Source organism: Gossypium hirsutum, chromosome D10, assembly GCF_007990345.1.
Source record: "Gossypium hirsutum isolate 1008001.06 chromosome D10, Gossypium_hirsutum_v2.1, whole genome shotgun sequence".
Classification (NCBI taxonomy): Eukaryota; Viridiplantae; Streptophyta; class Magnoliopsida; order Malvales; family Malvaceae; genus Gossypium; species Gossypium hirsutum.
Genome location: NC_053446.1, coordinates 27,182,952 through 27,204,623, shown reverse-complemented (window position 1 = coordinate 27,204,623; position 21,672 = coordinate 27,182,952). Strand labels below are relative to the sequence as shown.

General features: G+C 32.6%; 1 protein-coding gene and 1 pseudogene across 1 annotated transcript; both read right to left on the bottom strand.

Annotated features, from left to right (window-relative positions):
• Positions 1-6,590: 6,590 nt before the first annotated feature.
• LOC121222066 (adenosylhomocysteinase-like) lies at positions 6,591-7,698 on the bottom strand (annotated as a pseudogene).
• Positions 7,699-13,116: 5,418 nt separating this feature from the next.
• On the bottom strand, positions 13,117-16,244 carry LOC107915435 (receptor-like protein 7). The gene is made up of 4 exons (XM_016844595.1): positions 14,740-16,244; positions 14,033-14,407; positions 13,752-13,909; positions 13,117-13,538 (listed from the first exon to the last, which is right to left on the bottom strand). The coding sequence occupies exons 1-4, from the start codon at positions 16,242-16,244 to the stop codon at positions 13,117-13,119; spliced, it is 2,460 nt and encodes an 819-aa protein (XP_016700084.1).
• Positions 16,245-21,672: the final 5,428 nt, after the last annotated feature.

Below are 21,672 nucleotides of genomic sequence, written 5' to 3'. Positions count from 1 at the left end.
ACTGTATATACATTTTGTTATTAAAATAAATTTCAATTAATGTAATTTTTGTTAAGTTATTATTACGACTATTCCTCTTTATGCCAATATTTGACATACATATTTTTATTTAGCAAATTTGATATATATAATTGAATTATTTTATGATTGAGAATGCTTATTATTTTACTAATATTTTTTTTATTTTGATTCAAGTGATTATAATGTCAAATCTTACCAAACTTGAATTTGCAGTTAGACATCTCAGGCAAGAATTATTTGTCATGGGTGTTAGATGCTGAAATTCACCTGGATGCTAAAGGTCTAGGAAATATTATATTAGTAGATAAAGGAAAAAGTAATGATTTTCATCCATCATCATCTATATGAAGGATTAAAAGTGGAATACCTCACTGTGAAAGACCCTCTTAAGTTATGGAAAAATTTGAAAGAACGATTTGACCATCAGAAAATGGTGATACTCCCTAAAGCTCGTTATGATTGGATGCACTTACGATTGCAAGATTTTAAGATTGTAAGTGAATACAATTCAGAACTTTTCAAAATTAGTTCTCAATTAAAATTATGTGGAGAAAACATAACTGATGAGAACTTGTTAGAGAAAACATTTTCAACCTTTCATACTACTAATGTGCTCCTACAGCAACAATACCGTAAAAAAGGTTTTAAAAGGAATTCTGAATTGATTTCATATTTTTTGGTGGCTGAACAGAATAATAAGTGGTTTATGAAAAATCATGGAATTCGTTCCACTAGTTCTGCACCACTCCCTAAAGTGAATGTAGTAGTACATAACAATTATGAAAATAGAAAATATAAAGGTCGTGGCCGTGGTCGTGGACGTAGTGGGGGACATGGCTGAGGATGTACTAGTAATCATTATCATGGTGGTCATAACAATGATACTTCTAACCACTAGAAAAAGAATAATAATGAAAGACAAGAAAGAACTGATCAAAATAATCCTTCAAAGATTGTTAAGAATATATGCTACTGATGTGGTATGAAGGGGCATTGGTCACGTACTTGTCGTACATCTGAGCATTTAGTGAAACTTTATCAAGCATCCATTAAAAGGAAGGGAAAGCATGTGGAAACAAATTTTATATCCCAAAATGATAAAATTGAGCCAAAAGATGAAGATATTCACTATAATACTAAAACTGATCATGCCTACGAAGGTGATAAATATAATGACCTTAATAATATAACTCATCTAGATGTGGCAGATTTCTTTGAGAATCATTAGAAAATTTGATGTTATTTTGACATTTTTATGTTGTTTTTAAGTATGTTTTTTTTCTTGCATAAAGAATAATTTATATAATTAATAAATATTTGCAATGTTTCTTATATTATATTTTGTTTTTATGAAGAATATGAATATTCAACAAAATTTTGATGGACCCAAAATTAATGGAGACATGTGTCTTGTAGATAGTGCTACAACACATACGATACTCAAAGATCAAAAATATTTTTCTCATTTGACAATGAGTAATGCCCATGTTAATACAATATCAGGGAATTTCAAACTTATTGAAGGCTCTGGAAGAGCTATTATATTATTACCTAAAGGTACAAAATTTGTCATAGATGATGTTTTATATTCCACTAAGCCTCAAAGAAATTTATTGAGTTTTAAATATATTCGTCTTAATGGATATCATATTGAGACTATGAATGAGAAAAATATTGAAGATCTATATATTACAAATGTTGAATGTGGAAAGAAATATGTTTCGAAAAGGCTACCTGCTTTTTCATTAGGCTTATATTATACACATATTAGTGCAATTGAGTCACATATTACTACAAACCAAAAGTTCGTAGAACCACATACTTTTACTATTTGGCATGGTCGGTTAGGCCATCCATGATCTATTATGATACGAAGAATCATCGAGAATTTAATTGGACACCCATTAAAGAACCAAAAGATTCTTGAATTCAAGGATTTATCCTGTGTTGCTTGTTCTCAAGGAAAATTTATTATTAGACCATCACCAGCTAAAGTTGGGATTGAATCTCCCGCATTTCTATAACGTATTCAAGGTGATATATGTAGACTCATTCGTCCACCATGTGGACCATTCAGATATTTTATGGTATTAATAGATGCATCTAATAGGTGGTCACATGTGTGTTTATTATCAACTCGCAACCTAACATTTGCGATACTACTTGCTCAAATAATTCGATTAAGAGCACAATTTCCAGATTATGCAATCAAAACTATTCGTCTTGCTAATGTTGGTGAGTTTACATCCCAAGCTTTTAATGATTATTGTATGTCAATTAGGATAAAATTTAACATCCTGTAGTTCATGTTCATAGACAAAACGGTTTAGCTGAATCATTTATCAAACGCCTCCAACTAATATCTCGGCCATTGCTTATAAGAACAAAACTCCCTGTTATAGCTTGGGGATATGCTATTTTACATGCAGCAGCACTTGTGCACTCAAGGCCAACAAGTTATAATAAGTACTCCCCATTAAAATTGGCCTTTGGTCCAAATATTTCCCATCTTAGAATTTTTGGATGTGCAGTATATGTTCCAATTGCTCCACCACAACGTACAAAGATGGGTCCTCAAAGAAGGTTGGGAATATATATTGGTTATGAATCTCCTTCTATAATTAAATATGTTGAACCATTAACTGGAGATCTATTTACTGCACGATTTATTGATTGTTATTTTGATGAAACAACATTCCCATTATTAAGGGGAGAGAAAATACAACTAGTAAAAGAAATTACATGGAATGAATCATCATTACCTCAATTAGATCCTCACACAAGTCAATGTGAACAAAAAGTTCAAAGGATCATACATTTGCAAAACATCACCAATCAACTAGCAAATTCATTTACTGACCTAAAGAGAATTACAAAATCTCACATACCAACTGAAAATGCTCCAATACGAATTTATATCCCAATAAGGCAAATTGCTAGTGTAAAAGAAAGTAATCCACACCTAAAGCATGGAAGGTCAATCGGTTCCAAAGATAAAAATCCTCGTAAAAAGAAATGAGCAATTATTCAAGATGGTAATATTGTGGAGGCAAGTGCCCAAGAAGAGACCAAAGATATAACTAATCAAAAAACCTCAAAAAAGGTTCAGGTACTTGAAAATGGTGATAACGAATAAATCTCAATAAGTTATGTTATTTTAGGAAAAAGATGGAACCGAAAAAACATAGTTGTCAACAACAATTTTGCTTATAATGTTGATATTGAAATAACAAAAGAAAATGAGGATCCTGAGCCTAAATCTATTGAGAAATGTAGAAATAGAAAAGATTGGCCAAAATGGAAAGACACAATTCAAGCAAAATTAAATTCACTTTCTAAACATGAGTTTTTGGATCTATAGTCCAAACACCTAAATATGTGAAGCCGGTAGGATATAAATGGATATTTGTGCGAAAAAAAAATAAGAAAAATGAAGTTGTAACATATAAAGCACAACTTGTAGCACAAGGATTTTCGCAAAGGCCCGGCATTAATTATGAAGAGACATATTCTCCTATGGTGGATGCAATCACATTTAGATACATTATTAGTATGGCAGTATGTGAAAAACTTGAAATGAATCTAATGGATGTTGTTACAGCCTATTTGTATGGTACACTTGATAGTGAAATTTATATGAAAATCCCAGAAGGATTTAAATTCCCTGAAGGATATAGAGTTTCCCGGGAAAATTACTCAATCAGAGTAAAGAAAATTTTATATGGATTAAAACAATCTTGACGAATGTGGTACAATCGTCTTAGTGAATATTTGTTAAAATAATGCTATAAAAATGATCCAATTTGTCCATGTGTTTTTATAAAAAGGTATGGATTAAACTTTGTGATAATTGCTATTTATTTTGATGATCTAAATATTATTGGAACTCCTGGAGAGCTTCAAAATGCAGTAAATTATTTAAAGAAAGAATTTGAGATGAAAGATCTTGGAAAAACAAAGTTTTGTCTTGGCCTGCAGGTTGAGCATTTAAAAGATGGAATCCATGTCCATCAGTCAACTTATACGAAAAATATCTTAAAGAAATTTTATATGGATAAAGCACATCCATTAAGTACCCCGATTGTTGTACAATCGTTAGATGTGAATAAAGATCAATTTCATCCTTGTGAGAATGATGAAGAGTTTCTTGGTCCTGAAGTGTCATATCTAAGTGTCATAAAAGCATTGATGTATCTTGCAAACAACACAAGACCTAATATAGCTTTTGTTGTAAACTTGTTAGAAAGATTTAGTTATTCTCCAACACGTAGACATTGGAATAGAATTAAACATGTATTTAGATATCTCAAAAGGACCATTGATATGGGGTTATTTTATTCAAATGATTCAAAATCCCAATTAATTGGTTATGCTAATGCTGGATAGTTATCGGATCCACATAAAGATCGATCTCAAACGGGATATTTATTTACATGTAGAGGTATTACCATATCATGGCATTCAACAAAGCAGACATTAGCTGCTGCCTCTTCAAATCATGCTGAAATAATTGCAATGCATGAGGCAAGCCGAGAGTGTGTTTGGCTAAGGTTATTAACCCAACATATCCATAAGATACGTAATTTGCCTTTACAAGAAAATATGCCAACTATCTTATACGAAGATAATGCAGCATGTATAGCTCAATTAAAGGGTGGTTATATCAAAGGTGACAGAACAGAATATATTTCACCAAAATTATTCTTCACCCATGATCTTGAGAAGAAAGGTGATATAGAAGTTCAACAAATTCGTTCTAGTGATAATTTAGTAGATCTTTTTACCCAGGCATTGCCAACTTTAACATTTGAAAGACTACGAAACAAGATTGGAATGCATCGACTCAAAGATATAATGTGATGTTGCCATTAAGGGGAGTCTAAAACACGTTGTACTATTTTCCTTTAACCAAGGTTTTGCCCCACTGGGTTTTCCTTCATTAGATTTTTATCCCACAGGGTTTTTTCTAATAAAGGTTTTAATGAGACACATTTTTATTTAAAAGACATCTAAGGGGGAGTGTTGTAAATGCATTAAATGGATATCTACAACCTTTAAATATTTATGAAAGTAATGAGATAAAAACCCCCATTCATTATTAAAGATGCTTAATGTACGTGTTAATGAAGCAGTTAAATAAGCTTCATTCATTTATGTTGCATTGAATGTTAATGGCTTATATATAGCTCTTTTATAAATGGAAAAAAAAAAAAAAGACGAAAAAATTCTCTCGTATTTTTCATCAACTTTTTACTTATTATTTTATTAATTTTTCTACAACACACATGAAAATTTTTTAATGTTACTTGTGGAATAAAAAAAGATACATTGATACCAATGTACCAAATACTAACCCTTTATATATATATATTATATATATATCATAACATATATTTATTATTCTACCATTTTTATTTGTAAAATTTCTCTTAAACTAGATAGAGTCCCAAGACAAATAGAGTCTCGGGACAAATCTAATATTGAAGAAGTCATAAGAGAGCAAAGCGATGGCATGAGTTGCATTGATCACTGCAAATATGCCTTTGGAGTCATTGTTGTATTCTTCTCGCTGTACCCATAATTTATTTGAAAAATTAATATGAATATCTCTTCAAATGTTTTGTCTTGAAACATTTTGATGAATAACCAATTACTTGAATTTTTATAGTTTTATAATATATTTTTAAAAATTTTATGACTTTCATATTTTTTAATAGATCGTAAATAATTTTTAAAATTTCATTTTTATTATTTTTAATAATTTATATTTTTTGAAATTTTTTAATAACTTATATAATTATTGAAAAATATTTTGTGATCTTTAGATAATATTTTAATAATTTTTAATAACCACATCCGGAATGAATTTGGATAAATGAAAGTCCAGATGTAGATGAACTTGAACACCTATTTGTCAAGATTCATTATTGATGTGCATTTTTTTTAAAAAAAATTATGATTTTTTTTATTTTTTAAATTCATGTTGATGTGGCATATAATGTTAGCTTACTTTCACGTGGCCATGTGTTAGCTTCTCATTACTTTCATTAATCACTTTCATTAATTACATTAGTATCTTTTAAATGGTCAAATTGATGAATGATTGTTTATATTAATAGAAGGTTCTAATTGATTTTTGTTTTTATCATTAAAGGTTCAATCGAGTGCACTTTTTCAATAAAAGCTTAAAAGGATATTTTGATTTTTTTAATATAATAAATAGAAAATTTTTAATTAAAAATATGAGGTATTATAATACATTCTATTGTAGTTGGTTGGTTTTAATTTTAATTGAGTGCAGATGTTGTTATAGGGTAAATTTTTTGAAGCAACAATATGTTGGTTTGTAAAGGAAGTAAAAGTAAGCGTAAGAATAGTTCCAACTTGTGTTGTCCAACTCCCATAGCATAGAATGCTTTCCTTTAAATGGATTCATTTCATCAACTCCTTTTAGAAAGAACAACAAATGCAGTCTTAAATAGACTGAATAAGAATATGAACATACAAACAATATCATTCTTATGTTTGGAATCATATCTTCATCACTCTTCTTATACTAGTCACTCCTTTCACAGCTTGAGTTGGGCCATCACCTGGTTCCTGAACCACCACGACATAACAAAGCTAAGAAATTCATCAGATGTCCCTCTGCCAAAACAGTGATGTCTGTGTTTGTTTCAGGGAAGATCAACCTATCGGTTTGAGACTTGACGGTAATACACTTGACACCAGGATAGTTCTCGAGACCATGCATAGCGATTTCCTTATAAAAGTGATTGATGTTGCAAAAAATAGCATTCTCCTTCATCTACCTTATGTGAATAATCGTGATGATGTCCTTCATCTTCATGACTCCTTCCATTAGAGCTGTAAGGGCACAAATAGAACCGATCTCATTGACGATGATGCGAGCATGAGCTTGCTGCAACGCATTAGCGCAGCCCTTGCGAACATCACCATAACCACAGAAGAACAGCATCCTTGCTAGCAATCGTGACATCAGTAACCATCAAGAAAAGATTGATGGCATCCATACAGGTTATTGAACTGTTCAAAAAGATCAAATCTGTTGAACCTGTGGCCTGCAGTGCAACAAAAGACCAGCAGCAGCAAATTGTACAAGTTGAGTTGTTATACTATTTTGAATTGAAGCAATGGAGCTGGTTCAAGTGAAGGATTGCATTTTTGAATGTTTTGTTCCTATGGAACTTAGTCCAAATCTTTTGTAATGAGTTAGCTAAGTTAGTAGGAAAGATTGACTGATGTAATAGCTGGTATGCCAGCTTTCTTTTGTAAACAACTTGTATTATTTTAGTATGTATTAAGTATGTATTAAGTAATAGCTGAGTTTTTCATTCTTAGTTTTCTTCTTGCTTCATTTTTTGATTTTTCCTTTTTCATGCTGAAAGATCCAACAAATGGTATCGAGAGCTTTCAGTCTTTGAGGGCCTTTTTTGTACACTGTCATTAAGCAAGTTGTGCTTAGAACAAAAGAAGCAGAGGTTGTTTTTTTTACTGCTGAAAAATGAGTTTTACACCACCTCCTCCACCTGTCTTTGCTGGAGGAAATTACAACATCTAGGCAGTGAAAATAAGGACATACCTGCAAGCACATGACCTATGGAATGTTGTTTCCAATGACACTAAGCCACCACCACTGAGGGCCAACCCGACCATAGCTCAGATTAGGCAGCATAGTGAAGACTGTGCCAAGAAGTACAAGGCTATGTCGTGCCACCAAATTAGAGTTTCTGATGTTATTTTCACAAGGATAATGGCCTGCGACACTCCAAAGCAGGCCTGGGATAAACTCAAGGAGGAGTTTCAGGGGTTTGACAAGACCAGGCAACAACAGCTGATCAACTTGAGAAGAGACTTTGAGAACCTGAAGATGAAGGACTCAGAAACCATTAAGCAGTATGCTAACAGAATTATGGCTACTGTGAACAACATAAGGCTGCTTGGGGAAGAATTTAGTGACCAAAGAGTGGTTGAGAAAGTCATAACAACCTTGCCAGAGAAGTATGAAGCAAAAATTTCTTCTCTGGAAGATTCAAGGGACTTGTCAACAATCCCTTTGACAGAACTTATAAATGCTCTTTATGCTCAAGAACAAAGAATGGCAAATAGGCAGGAAGATCACTATGAAGGAGCTTTTCAGGCTAGAAGCAAAGAAAGCTCAAGTTCAAACTTGAATGCCAAAGGCAAGAAGCCTTGGACTAAGAAGAAGAAGAGAGAGCCTGCTAGAAAGAAGTTCCCACCTTGTGTCTATTATAAGAAGACTACTCACCTTGAGAAATACTACTGGTACAGACCAGTTATTCAATGTAGAGCCTGTAAGCAATTTGACCACATTGAAAAGGTCTGTAAAAACAAATCGAAAACACAACAACAGTACCAAAACCAAGCTCAAGCTGCAGAAGAAGTTGAAACACAAGAAGAGCATGTTTTTTCAGCATCATGCTTTACAAGCTCTAGCAAAGATAGTAAAATATGGCTGATTGACAGTGGATGTACCCACCATATGGCTTCTGAGAAGAGTATATTCAAGGAGCTTGACACCACCTTCAAGTCCAAAGTCAGAATTGGCAATGGTGAGCTGATGGAGGCAAAAGGCAAAGGCAAGGCTTTGATAAGCACTAAGTCAGGCAATAAAACCATCTCAGAGGTTCTCTATGTACCTGACATTGACCAAAACTTGCTGAGTGTTGGCCAGCTATTAGAGAAGGGCTACTCTCTAATTTTTTAAGGCAGGAACTGCTTGATCAAAAATGTTGTTGGTGAAGTGTTAACTACAGTGGCTATGGAAGACAGAACCTTCATTGTGGATGTGAATCAACTGCAGGCAAGGGCATATGCATCTCAGTCTAATGAAACAGACTTGTGGCACAGGAGGCTGGGACATGTGAACTACATTTCTTTGAGCTTGTTGCAAAAGATGAATTTGGTCAGTGATATGTCCAAAATTGAATCAAGGGAAGCTGTGTGTGAGGTTTGTCAGCTAGGCAAACAGACCAAATTACCCTTTCCAGTCAACAAGGCATGGAGAGCACAAGGAAAGCTTCAGCTTGTTCATACAGACACCTGTGGACCTATGAAGACTATCTCCTTAAATGGCAGCAGGTACTTTGTACTCTTCATTGATGATTATTCAAGGTTCTGTTGGGTAAATTTTTTGAAGCATAAATCAGATGTTTATGATTCTTTCTATAAATTTAAAGCTTTGGTTGAAAATTAAGCTAATTGCAAACTGAAATGTTTGAGGTCTGATAATGGATCTGAGTATGTATCTTAGAAGTTTCAAAAATTATGTGATGAGGCTGGAATTCAACATCAGTTAACCACTGTGTATACACCACAGCAATATGGTGTCTATGAAAGAAAAAACAGAATAGTCCTTGACATGGCTAGGTGTCTGTTGTTTGAGGCTAAAATGCCTAACATTTTTTGGGCTGAAGTTGTGAATACAGCTGTTTACCTGTTGAATAGGCTGCCAACTAATGCAGTCAAAGGTAAAACACCCTTTGAAGCCTAGTTTGGGCAGAAACCATCTGTCTCACATTTGAAGGTATTTGGCTGCCTATGTTATGTGTTGGTACCTGAGGAGAAAAGAACCAAGTTGGACAGGAGGTCCATGCCAGGGGTGTTTGTTGGCTACAGCAATGTGAATAAAGGATATAGAGTTTTTGATCCACTGACCAAGAAGGTTGTAGTGAGCAGGGATGTAAAATTCAGTGAAACAAATAGCTGGAAATGGGATGGAATTGAAGCAAATTTGCCTGAGGCAGATCAAAATGATATTGATTTGCAGCAAGCTGAAAAATGAGGCAGTAATTCAAGATGACTATGATGATGAACCTGTTCGAGGCACTAAGACATTAGCAAACATCTATGAAAGATGTGCTGTAACTCTGGTAGAGCCTTCATGTTATGATGAAGCTACAAGAAAAAGATGCTGGCAAAAGGCTATGGAAGCTTAGTTCAGAATGATTCAAAAGAATGACACTTGGGAGCTTATCAATAGACCTGAAAATAGAAAAATCATAGGTGTGAAATGGTTCTATAGAATAAAGAACAATGCAGATGGATCTTTGAATAGACATAAAGCCAGACTGGTTGTTAAAGGCTATAGTCAGCAGCAAGGGGTCGATTTTTCTGAAACCTTTGCACCTGTTGCAAGGCCGGACACTATCAGATTGCTGCTTGCTTTGGCAGCTCAAAAGCACTGGAAGGTGCATCATTTAGATGTTAAGTCAGCCTTTCTAACTGGCTTTCTTAATGAAGAAATTTTCATAGAGTAACCTGAGGGTTTTAAAGTCCCCTGGTGAAGAACAGAAGGTTTACAAGTTGAAAAGGCCTTATATGGCCTAAAATAGGCTCCAAGAGCCTGGTATGAGAGGATTGATGGCTACTTAGCAAGGCTCGGGTTCACAAAAAGTGTCAGTGAACCTACACTCTATGTTAAGAAGGATCAGAAGGAAACTTTGTTAATTGTTTCCTTGTATGTTGATGATCTGCTGGTCATTGGCTGCAAAGATGAACTTATAGAAGACTTCAAGAAACAAATGCAAGAAGTCTTTGAAATAACTGATCTTGGTCTCATGACCTACTTTCTTGGCATGGAAATAAAACAAGGAAGTGATGGTATTTTCATAAGTCAGCAGACATTTGCTTCCAATGTGCTGGAGAAATTTTGCATGCTGAAATGCAAACCAGTTACTACACCTATTGCATTGGGGGAGAAGTTGTCAAGTACTAGTGAGCATGATCGAGTAGATGAAAAAGCTTATAGAAGTTTAATTGGCTGCCTACTCTATTTGACAGCAACTAGACCAGACATAGTCTATGCTATCAGTCTTTTTTCAAGGTTTATGCATTGCAGTAATATGGCTCATTTAAATGCAGCAAAAAGGGTGTTAAGGTATGTCAAAGAACCATCGATTCTGGTTTGAAGTTTTGGAAGACAAAGGAGCTGAAACTTGTTGGCTACTCTGATAGTGATTGGGCAGGGTCAGTTGATGACATGAGGAGCACTTCAGGTTACTTCTTTACTCTAGGCTCGAGTGTTTTTAGCTGGAGTTCAAAGAAGCAACAAACTGTTGCACAATCCACAGCAAAAGCAGAGTATATCTCAGCTACAGCAGCAGTTAATCAAGCCATTTGGCTTAGAAAAAATTTAGCTGATTTGAATGAAAGTCAAGCTCAGCCTACTGAAATCAGGGTGGATAATCAATCAGCTGTTGCCATAGCCAAAAATCCAGTCTTCCATGGTAAGACTAAACACTTCCAAATTAAATTCCATTTTGTTAGAGAAGCTGAGCAATCGAGGGAGGTTAGCTTAGTCCATTACAATTCAGAAACTCAGTTGGCTGACATTTTAACCAAGCCATTGGGAGCCAACAGATTTAATGTTTTGAAAGAAAAGATTGATGTTTGTTGCATACAGTCCAAGGAGGAGTGTTGAACCTGTGGCCTGCAGTGCAACAAAAGACCAGCAGCAGCAAATTGTACAAGTTGAGCTGCTATACTATTTTGAATTGAAGCAATGAAGCTGGTTCGAGTGAAGGATTGCATTTTTGAATGTTTCGTTCCTATGGAACTTAGTCCAAATCTTTTGTAATGAGTTAGCTAAGTTAGTAGGAAAGATTGACTGATGTAATAGCTGGTATGCCAGCTTTCTTTTGTAAACAACTTGTATTATTTTAGTATGTATTAAGTAAGGGCAGTTAAATTAGTAGGTAACTGTCAAATTGTTTGTAACTCCCATATATTCAAAATTTGAATGAAAATTACATGACTTTCAGTTACAATTCTTTGCTGAGTTTTTCATTCTTAGTTTTCTTCTTGCTTCATTTTTCGATTTTGCCTTTTTCATGCTGAAAGATCCAACAAAATCACTGCAGCAATTAGATTGGAATACAAAAATTACAGTAAAAACCACAATTAGATCAGCAACCCATATGAATACAATCCTTCAAATACAAGAAAAAAAACGTATCAAAATATTGAAGGTGATAGTCACACACTCGACATGCCAGTCATAATGCAAACTAATAAAAGCCGACTACTTTGCTTTTCAATAAAAAAACAAATTCCTGCATTATTTCTTAAAATTGAGATCTAAGAATAAGTTCAACCAAACTTACAACACAATAAAAGTGATACCAGAGCAAGCAAACACCCTATTTGCATCAATTTACCTAAAAAATTGTCATTTCTAAATCATTTTCATCTAATCTGTAAGAAAAATACACCAGATCCATCAAGTAAAATGTTGTAAAGTAGAAATAAAGTTGGGAAAATTGTACGTAGCTCTCGATGACAAAGTCATAGACATTATAGCTTCCTTTATGAGCAAGGACTTCTGTTGTCTACGACTACACCATACTGTACTGATGAAATTAGCTTCCTTATCCCTAAAAATTTATGTAAAAAAGTTCATTTAATGGGATAGTCATTTAAAACATCCAAACTCATAACTCATGTTTACCTCAAATACAACTCATTCATCGAATCACCAAGATGCCATCTAGTTTGGTCCCCGCACTATATTGTAATTAAATGATTGTGGAAATAAGAGATTTTACATAGATATCTACAATTTATAATTTCTATTATCAACATATCAAACCAATAACTAAAATATTATAATTATTAAGGCCACGTTTGGTTCACTGTAATGGAATAGAGCTGTAATTGAAGGCCTTGTTGAGGGTTGTTAGGATTTGTCAAAGGGTTGGTCAGGATAGAAGCATGAAAAAGAAGGAGAAGGTTGGAAGGAAATGTGAAGAAGAATGAAAAAAAGAAGAAGATGCTTCAGACGTGAGAAAGAAATGAGAAGGGTAAAGTTGAAACTCATACCTAATTTTTCATATTGAATCACTCCGTGGGGAGAGTGCCGAATGGTAAACGACAGTTTTGTGTTGAATAACCCTGTATAGAATAAGGCTGTAATAGCCCATTACAGCCAACCAAACAAAGGAATAGGCATGGGCCACCGAATTGGGGGAATGCATTCCTATTCCCCCAACCAAACATGTTGTAAGTACTCTAGAATGCTTACCAAATAACATTGGAACTTCAGTTTTGATGGAGTCACCTAGATCTTTTCCATTTCCGAATAAAACTAGCAATCCATTTGTTTCCAAACTCATTCAGCACTGTATATCCAATAGAAAATCCAATCACCAATCCACATTCATACCCCATCAACATGACTTTCCAAACAGATAAACCATCTATCCACGAATCTTCACCCTCCTTTTGCGGCAGCATTTGCGAACCAACTTCATTGCATTTCTTTGTCAAAGGAACCCCACACAATCTTGTGTTTCCTATGTAGGAATTATTTAAAAATGTACCGAATTGGTAGCGCTGTGGAATGCTTCCATCAAGTTGGTTGTAAGAGAGATTCAACACTTCAAGAAAAGTTAGGCTTGTAAGCTGTAGAGGAATCTTTCCCGAGAGACTATTTTGGGAGAGATCCAATGACTCGAGCTCGGTTAAGCTTCCTAATGCTGAAGGAATGGAGCCAAATCACCTGTTGTAGGACAAGTTTAGCACATTGAGTGACTTGAGGTCTTGTACTTCTTCTAATATCCTCCCATGAAAGTTATTATCGGAGAGGTTGAGACAAGTAAGGAGGGTTAAGATTTTATAGTACAAAATTTCAAACCCTTTATTCACAAGTGTCACTGAATCTTGATAATAAAAATTATCTCCAACATAACTTGGCTTAGCTTTGTTGCCATCAATCACCATCATTCCCCTCAAAGATTGGAAAAATTCAATAGATACCTCACTTGAAAAGTTATTGGAAGCAAGATCCAGTATATGTAACATTGGGAAAGCATTTCCATCTCCGGAAAATTTAATGGAACCATAAAATCTGTTGGATCTTAGTATAAGAACCTTCAAGAGAGGCAATTTCACTAACTAGTAAGGAAATGTGTCATGTATCATATTTTTCCCAAGATCCAAAACTTCAAGGTTTCTGCAATTGGCTAAAGACCTTGGCAACTTCCCTTCCAAGTTGTTCCCGTTGATTTTGAGTGACCTTAGCTTATGTGTGGCTTGGAAGAATTCAATAGATAGTTTACCAGAAAATTTATTGGAAGCAATGTCTAGTACATCCAGTGCTGGAAAATTATTTTCCAAATGTTTAATTGGACCATAAAACCTGTTTGCTCGTAGTATAAGAACCATCAAACGAGGCAACTTTCCCAACCACAAAGGAAATGTGTCGTGCAGAGTATTGTTTCCAAGGTTTAAAATTTTGAGAGATGTGCAATTGGCTAATGACCTCAGTAACTTCCCTTCCAATTTATTGTCATTGAGTTGAAGAGTGGACAGTAGGGTTGCTCCTCCAAAATCTGGTATGCTGGTACTGAAATTATTTTGCTGTAGATCTAAAATACAGAGAGTACTGATATTGCCTAAGCAACTTGGGATTGAGCCACTCAATTTGTTGAAGGATGCATTAAACACCCATAGTTGACTCAAATTACAAATAGGTATTTGTAAAGAGTCTTGGTTGGATGAAAATTGGTCCAAAGATGTTAGAGAATTGTTGGAAAGATACAAAAACCACAAACATTTCTTCCACACCCAATTTGGTACTGCCCCGCTTATTTGGTTATTTGAAAGGTCAAGCGCTATTAAGCTCTCTTGACTCTTTAGAAATGCTGGAAACGTGCTTATGAGTATCTCAAATCCAACCATCTCAGCATTGGAAAGGAGGAATTTGCATCATCAAAAGGAAACTGATTTGGAATGTCAATCGCATTGGAAGAAAGGTGTAATACTTCAAGTGTGCTCTTCCACAACCAATTTGGAACAAGACCGTGGATTCGGTTGTTAGAAAGATCTAGGTAAGTCAACTTGTTTTGGCTTTTGATGAATTCTGGAAATTCAGTAAGGTTGCATGAGCTTAGTTGTAGAGTCTCTAATTGGGGAAAAGTAGGACTTTTGTTGTGGCTTCCAATTAACAAGCTCATGTTGGATAGGTCGGGAAGCCTGAAGTTGCTGAGTTGGAAAAACATGTCAAGCTTTAATAGGTAATCACTAAAGCTGTTGTATCCAAGGGAGAGGGTTTGCAATGTTGAAAGAGTAAATAAGGAAGAAGGTATTGATCCAGAAAGGTGGTTCCATGACAAATCAAGAGATGCAAGATTTGGAACTCCAGATCTATGAAATGGATGGATTGAACCATTGAAATTGTTATGACTTAGATCCAATTCCACAAGGTTACTGAGATTTGCAACTGATGCTGGAATGGATCCAGAACTTGAGTTAAATTTGAGGCCAAGTTTAGAAAGAATTAAAACTCTCAACAATTTAAGATTGCTGATTGATTCTGGCAATTTACCACTGAAATTAGTATATCGCAATGACAACACCTCCAAAGAGTTGTTAATTGGAAATTCTGGCAGTTGGCCCATGAGACGAGAGTTTCCTGAAATATCAAGTCTTTGCATTTTGGGCAATAAGAAAAATTCTGCTGGAAAATGCCCACTCAAATCGCAGTTGGACATGCTTAAAACACTCAGCTTGGGAAGTGACAGCGATGTGGTTTCACACCATTCACTACTTGGACTTGAAATATTCACTCCATCCAAATACAACTCTCTAAGAGACCTCATTTTCTTTATCAATATTTTGAAGTTTGGTTTCTCTAGTTTCAATGTAGGGTAGTCAAATGAAACATCATTTTGATCATTTCTCCAATAGCAATCTTCTTGATAAGATAGGTTAAGAGAGACTAACCTTGTTAAGTGTGAGAACCCCACCGGAATTTGGCCATGGAAACATGAGGCCGAAAGGTTGAGATGAGTAAATTTTGGGAGTTTTCCAAACCCATACGAAAACAGAGTGGTATTAAAATTGTTTCCAGCAAGATTTAAGGCGTTGGAGATGATGGAGATTGAAAATGGAGTGAAAGTTGCCTGAAAGGTTTGGTAACTGAGATCAATCCCAATGACATGACCAAGAGCATCACATGTAACTCCTTTCCAAGAGCAACAATGGGTGTTGGGATCCCAGAGCTCAAGTTTGGAAGAGAAAGTGAAGTTTGGGGCATAATAGAGATGATGTTGCAATTGTAGGAGAGCAGACCTCTGGTCATCAAGGCAATGGTTTTGGAGATTAGTATGAGAAGATGGGTGAAGGGAAGTGGAGGAGGAGAAGAGGAAAAACAGTGCAATTAGGAAACCAAGGTTCTCCATGTTTGGTGTTTAGACAACTTCAGATTACATACAATGTTTTCATACTCTAGTTCAGTCCTTGTATCATGCAAATGTTGAGTTGATTTGCCCCAGAGCTCAGTCGTGATGGTGGCTTAGTATGTGAAAAGTCATTAATTCAAACACAATGACTAATTCTTTTGTATATTCACATTGACAAAATAAATTATTAATGTGAATTGCAATGGTCTTGGTCTTTGCTTTGTACTCAATAGCTCCAATGAGTTATTTGGAAGAAATGAACGAACAAACTAATTCTGTTAGCCAAAAACAAAACAACAAACTTATGATTAAGTTCACCAGTAATACATGAAAATCAAAAGCACTGCTATTATATTATATATCAACAAGACACCTATCCAATATGTGAAATAATATAAATATTATACCATTAATTTTACAAATTTTGCCCCATTTTCATTTTATTTTGGTTATCTTTATACTCTTTTAAATTTTACAATTTAGTTTTTATATTTTAATTTTGAGATATTAAATTTCTATATTTTTTTATTTAAAATTTTAGTCCCTCCATCTAATTTTACCATTAAAGTTTTTGACGTAAAAAAGATAAAATAACTTTTTTTACTATGACCTACCAATCTTGTGGCAACCTCTTGTTCGAAGAGTCGAAGATTCAAGCGGGTAAACTTTGAAATTTCTATTTTACTTTTTTTTTTAAGTTTTCACACAGAATTTGTTCATCTCTTTTAAATTTATTTATTGTTTTTTTAATAATATCACAAATTATTTGCAAAAGTATAAAAAAATTAAGAATTGAAGATTTTCTTTTATCGACTTTTAAAATTTTTAGTTAAAAAAATTATATTATTATCTTTTTAAATTGTTTTTTTTTATTTCCATGTATTCTAAGAGAGTAGGAAACAAATTAATAAAAATTGGACGAAGAGAGTACGATTTTTAAGCAAAAAAATTAATATTTTAAAATTAAAGTATAAAGACTAAATTTTAAATTTTAAAATAGTACAAGAACCTCTGACATATTTAAGCTTCTATTTCCTCAAAATTAAATTTGAAATTTTGCTTTTCTAATATTGAACTAATTAAGAAAAATAATGATAGTGGCATAGTATGTGTGGTGTAATTGATGTAAAAATTGCTTTTTGAAAAATGTTTTTTTTTAATTTAAAAAATTTATCAAATAACATTATTAATTTTTATTTATATTCTAATGTAATTTATGTAATCTTTATATTGGATATACAATTATTTTTCTATTTAAATTCATTTTAAATATATAACTTTATATATTTAAATTTGTAATAGTTATATTTTTATAATATCTAAACTGTGGATTATATATTTAAATTAAGTTTTACAAATAATTAATATTAATTGTTTACAAATGTTTAAATTTTTATATTTCATATATAAAAAATATTAATAATGAGATACAATAAATTATTTTGTAATATTCTTAGTAAAGTATCATAATATTAACTAATTTGAATATTAGTTAAATGCATACTTTTACTATACAATATAATGTCTAAAATGGACATTTTATTTCTCAAAAATATTTTTGACAGAAATACTAGATACAGTCAGTCATCTCTATAACAGCTACTAGTTATAGCAGCATTTTGCTATAATAGTCAAGTTTCTACAAGAACCATTTTGTTATATTTTATTTAAACCCTCTATAACAACTTTTCACTTATAATAGCAACATTGATAATTATGAACTACATTCTTTATTAAATTAGTTTTCTGCATATTGTCTAGATTTTCAAGTAAGTAAGCCTATTAATTGTCATTTATTAAATGAAAGTGATCTTAATTAAAATATTATTTCAATAAAAATGATTAGATTTTACGTGAAAAATCTATTAATCATATTTTATTAAATTAAAATAATCTTCAATTAGTGGAATTAAAGATATCAATTCACTGAACTATTAAGTCCCCCAATTAAACATTCTACATGAATTTGAAATACCATAAACTTATAAATTGATCACTTGAATTTTGTAACCCGTGATAAATTAAATAATTTAATTTGATAAATCATATTGATTAATTGAACTTGTTAAATTTATGAACTTTATAATTAATCATGTGAAAAAATGTAAAATAATATATATATATAAAAGCAATAATGTATGCACCTGTCATACGTCTTTTAAATTTGTTGATTTAATTCCCCCTTTCTCTCTTTTTTAAACATAATTCTCACTTTATTTATTTAATAAAAATTCACGATATAAATTCTATGGTAAGTTTACAATAATTATCTCTCTATAAGAACATGTGGTTATAGGTTTATAACAGTCATCTCCCTATAACAAGCAAAATATGGATAAACAAATAAGGTTGTTATAAAGAGGATTGATTATCTTATCAAACTAAACTTTTCATAAAAAAAATTTCACAACACTTTTCAAAACCAATGAAAAACTAACCCTTTATATATTTTCCATTACTTATAACTCTAAAAACATTTTTGAAAAGCAACGAGAAATCATTTTTCTTAGTTTATTTCTTATTGAGAAAAAAAACAAAAATCTTTTAAAGGGAATTTAAATTAGAATGTTATAAATAATATTGTAACAGGAGGATAGGGAAAAAATGGTAGCGGTTAAATTTTAAAATCTAAAATAGTGGGATATTAAATAAAACAATTTATTGAAACTTAATTTACATATTTGATCATTTAGAGATTTGATAATAGAAAAAGAAAGCTAGTTTTCAATAAGGCTTCTTAGCTTCATGATTTAATCTTAATTATAAGAATTGGTAAAAGTACTATGGAGGTCTCATGTTAGAAGGCAGATTCCATTTTATCCTAATTAGCAATTGTACGTTAGGAAAAAAGTGTAAATGACCCTTTCATTAAACATTCTATTTATATATGTTGTTAAGTGTTGATTTAACTTTTTTTCATTTTTTATATAAGTGATCTGGAGTTAAACGATGAGTAGGATCAGGTAAAAGTACATGTAACAACTCGATTTTTAGTGGTGTGGGAAAATACGATTCTGGAACCTCATTTCCTTAAATCAAGTTTGTAAATATTAAATAGGAATATTTACAGAGTTAATATTAACTAAATTTTAATACATTTTTATATTAAGGCTCAGGGATTAAATCGTAAAATTTTAATCTTTATAGAGTTTTAATTAAGAAAAGGCTTAGGGACACTTCAAATTACAGCAGATCACATAGAAGAAAATACTTCACTGAGAACACTAGATCCAACATGATGGATTCGTATACTTTAATGGAAGTAAAAGCTTGAGTTCGAATAGATAAGAAACCAAAAGCTGGTGCATAAGGTATACAACTTCTACAGTATGTAACATCATTCACAATACTGGAATTCATAGCCCAAGACATGGGTAAATGATATACTCTCATTGACATTATGTGATAGATGAAAAGTAAATGTAGTCAAGGGTCATTCGCATCTATGATAAATGACTTATTTACTATTTGATAGTAGTTGACTTTTTATGAAAGAAGATGTAATAGTTACCATGAGATAAAATAGAATCATATTGGGAGAACGGATATTATCCCAAAGAGATTATGGATATTTTATGAGGGTAACACACTTATGACAAGGTCATTAAACGAGCACTAATCAAGTAACTTTTCTAATGGTATGTCATTAGGGAGAGCTCAGTCACAATATAATAGTGGAATGACTTTATGGTTAAATGAGTTTATAATTAATAGGCGAAAAGCTCGAGCTTAATTATAAATCATTTAAGCCCTAATTACATATGTCCAATCAGTTCCTCCGTTAGCTCAATGAAACCAAAAATGGATTGCATGATTAAATCAAATGAATAGAAATGGATAGAAATGATAAATTTAGAGAAATAGGTAACGTTCAGAAATGAATGTGGTTTTTCACTAAGTATGGAAATACCTAAGAATTAATTTAAGTTTTTCAAATTATTAATTAATTAATTAATTAATTGATTAATTCAAATTCAAAATTAGAATTAAATTAATTGGTCATCATGAAATCTGTTGAAAAGTAGAAAATTTAAATATATTTTCTCGTAAATTCTTTTACGGTAAAGTTCTCATAATTTTAACGAAATTAGAATTTGGTTGAGAAAATTATTTAATTGGAAAATTAATTTATTTAATTTAATTTAACAAATAATATTTAGTTTGGGAAATAGAAAGAAAAATATGTATTGGGTTAAATTAAATTATAAAGTGCTGGGTTAAAAGTTCAAGAAACACATATAATTGTACCTAGAATAGAAAAGGCTCAATCCCCTCTTGGTGAAAACAAGGGGATGGCAAACCCTATTATTTTTACCTAGGGTTGTCGTCCCTCTCCCTAAATAATAAGAAGCTAAGGTTTTTCTATTAAATTAATATTATTTGACTTCTACTAGTTCAACTAGGATTCTCCTAACTCTCACTATAAATAGATGGCTATGGTAAAGGTTTACACATACCAAAAACTTCAGAAAAGAGAGAAACAAAAAGTCTCTCAAGTTTTCAATATTACTAAGCTGGTAGAAAATAGTGGAAATTTATTTTAAAAATAAATTCTATTTTCTAAAAATAACAATTCTATTGGTTTATGTTTTGAGAGAGAGATTTACTTTCCCACTGAAAGTAAAGAAAATATTTATTGTTCTATGTTTGATTCGAATTTGTTCAAGTCCACACTTAAAGCAATTTGTGGGACAAGGATAGCGGAGAAGGTCACTTAGTTCAAAGTCCAGAACGTCAAGGATCCGTCTAACTCAAAACACAAGTGCGATTTCGAAAAAAGTTTATTACTATAAATATCACAAACCGATTCGGTTTTCAAAATTTTATTTTCCGTTGTGTAAGAAAACAGTTTTTGAACCAGATTTTTTCCAACACTTACATATTGTCCAGATCTTACTCATTTAGCTTTCATTCGAGTTAGATTTAATTACATAAGCTAGATATGCTTCACAACCTTGATTCAAAAGCTTTTTTGCTGAACTAATGAGATGATATGATTAGAATCACTTGATCTTATGCCCTTGACTTCAATAATATTACTTCCAAGACTTTGGATAAGGAACTTCCTTTACGGTAATCTAAAATCACACTGTGCTCAGTCTAGTAGTTCATTCTTAGAATTCCGTCAAAATCATCAAACAACTTGATTAACAGATCAATTGGGAATGTTTTATTTTGGATTTCTCATAGGCATCGTTTGCATACTTGATCAACTAAGACAGTTTGTCCCAAAGGACTAGAAACAACTATTGCAACTTTCGACATCTCAGATATCCAATTTCCCGATTTCATGAAGATAGAGTTAATATAGGAATGCGTAAAGCCAATGTCAATTAAAGCAAGAATGAGCGCAGAATATAAAAGAAATATATCTGCTACAACATTGGTAGCATCACCCTCTTCTCGGGTTCAAACCACATAGGCTTGC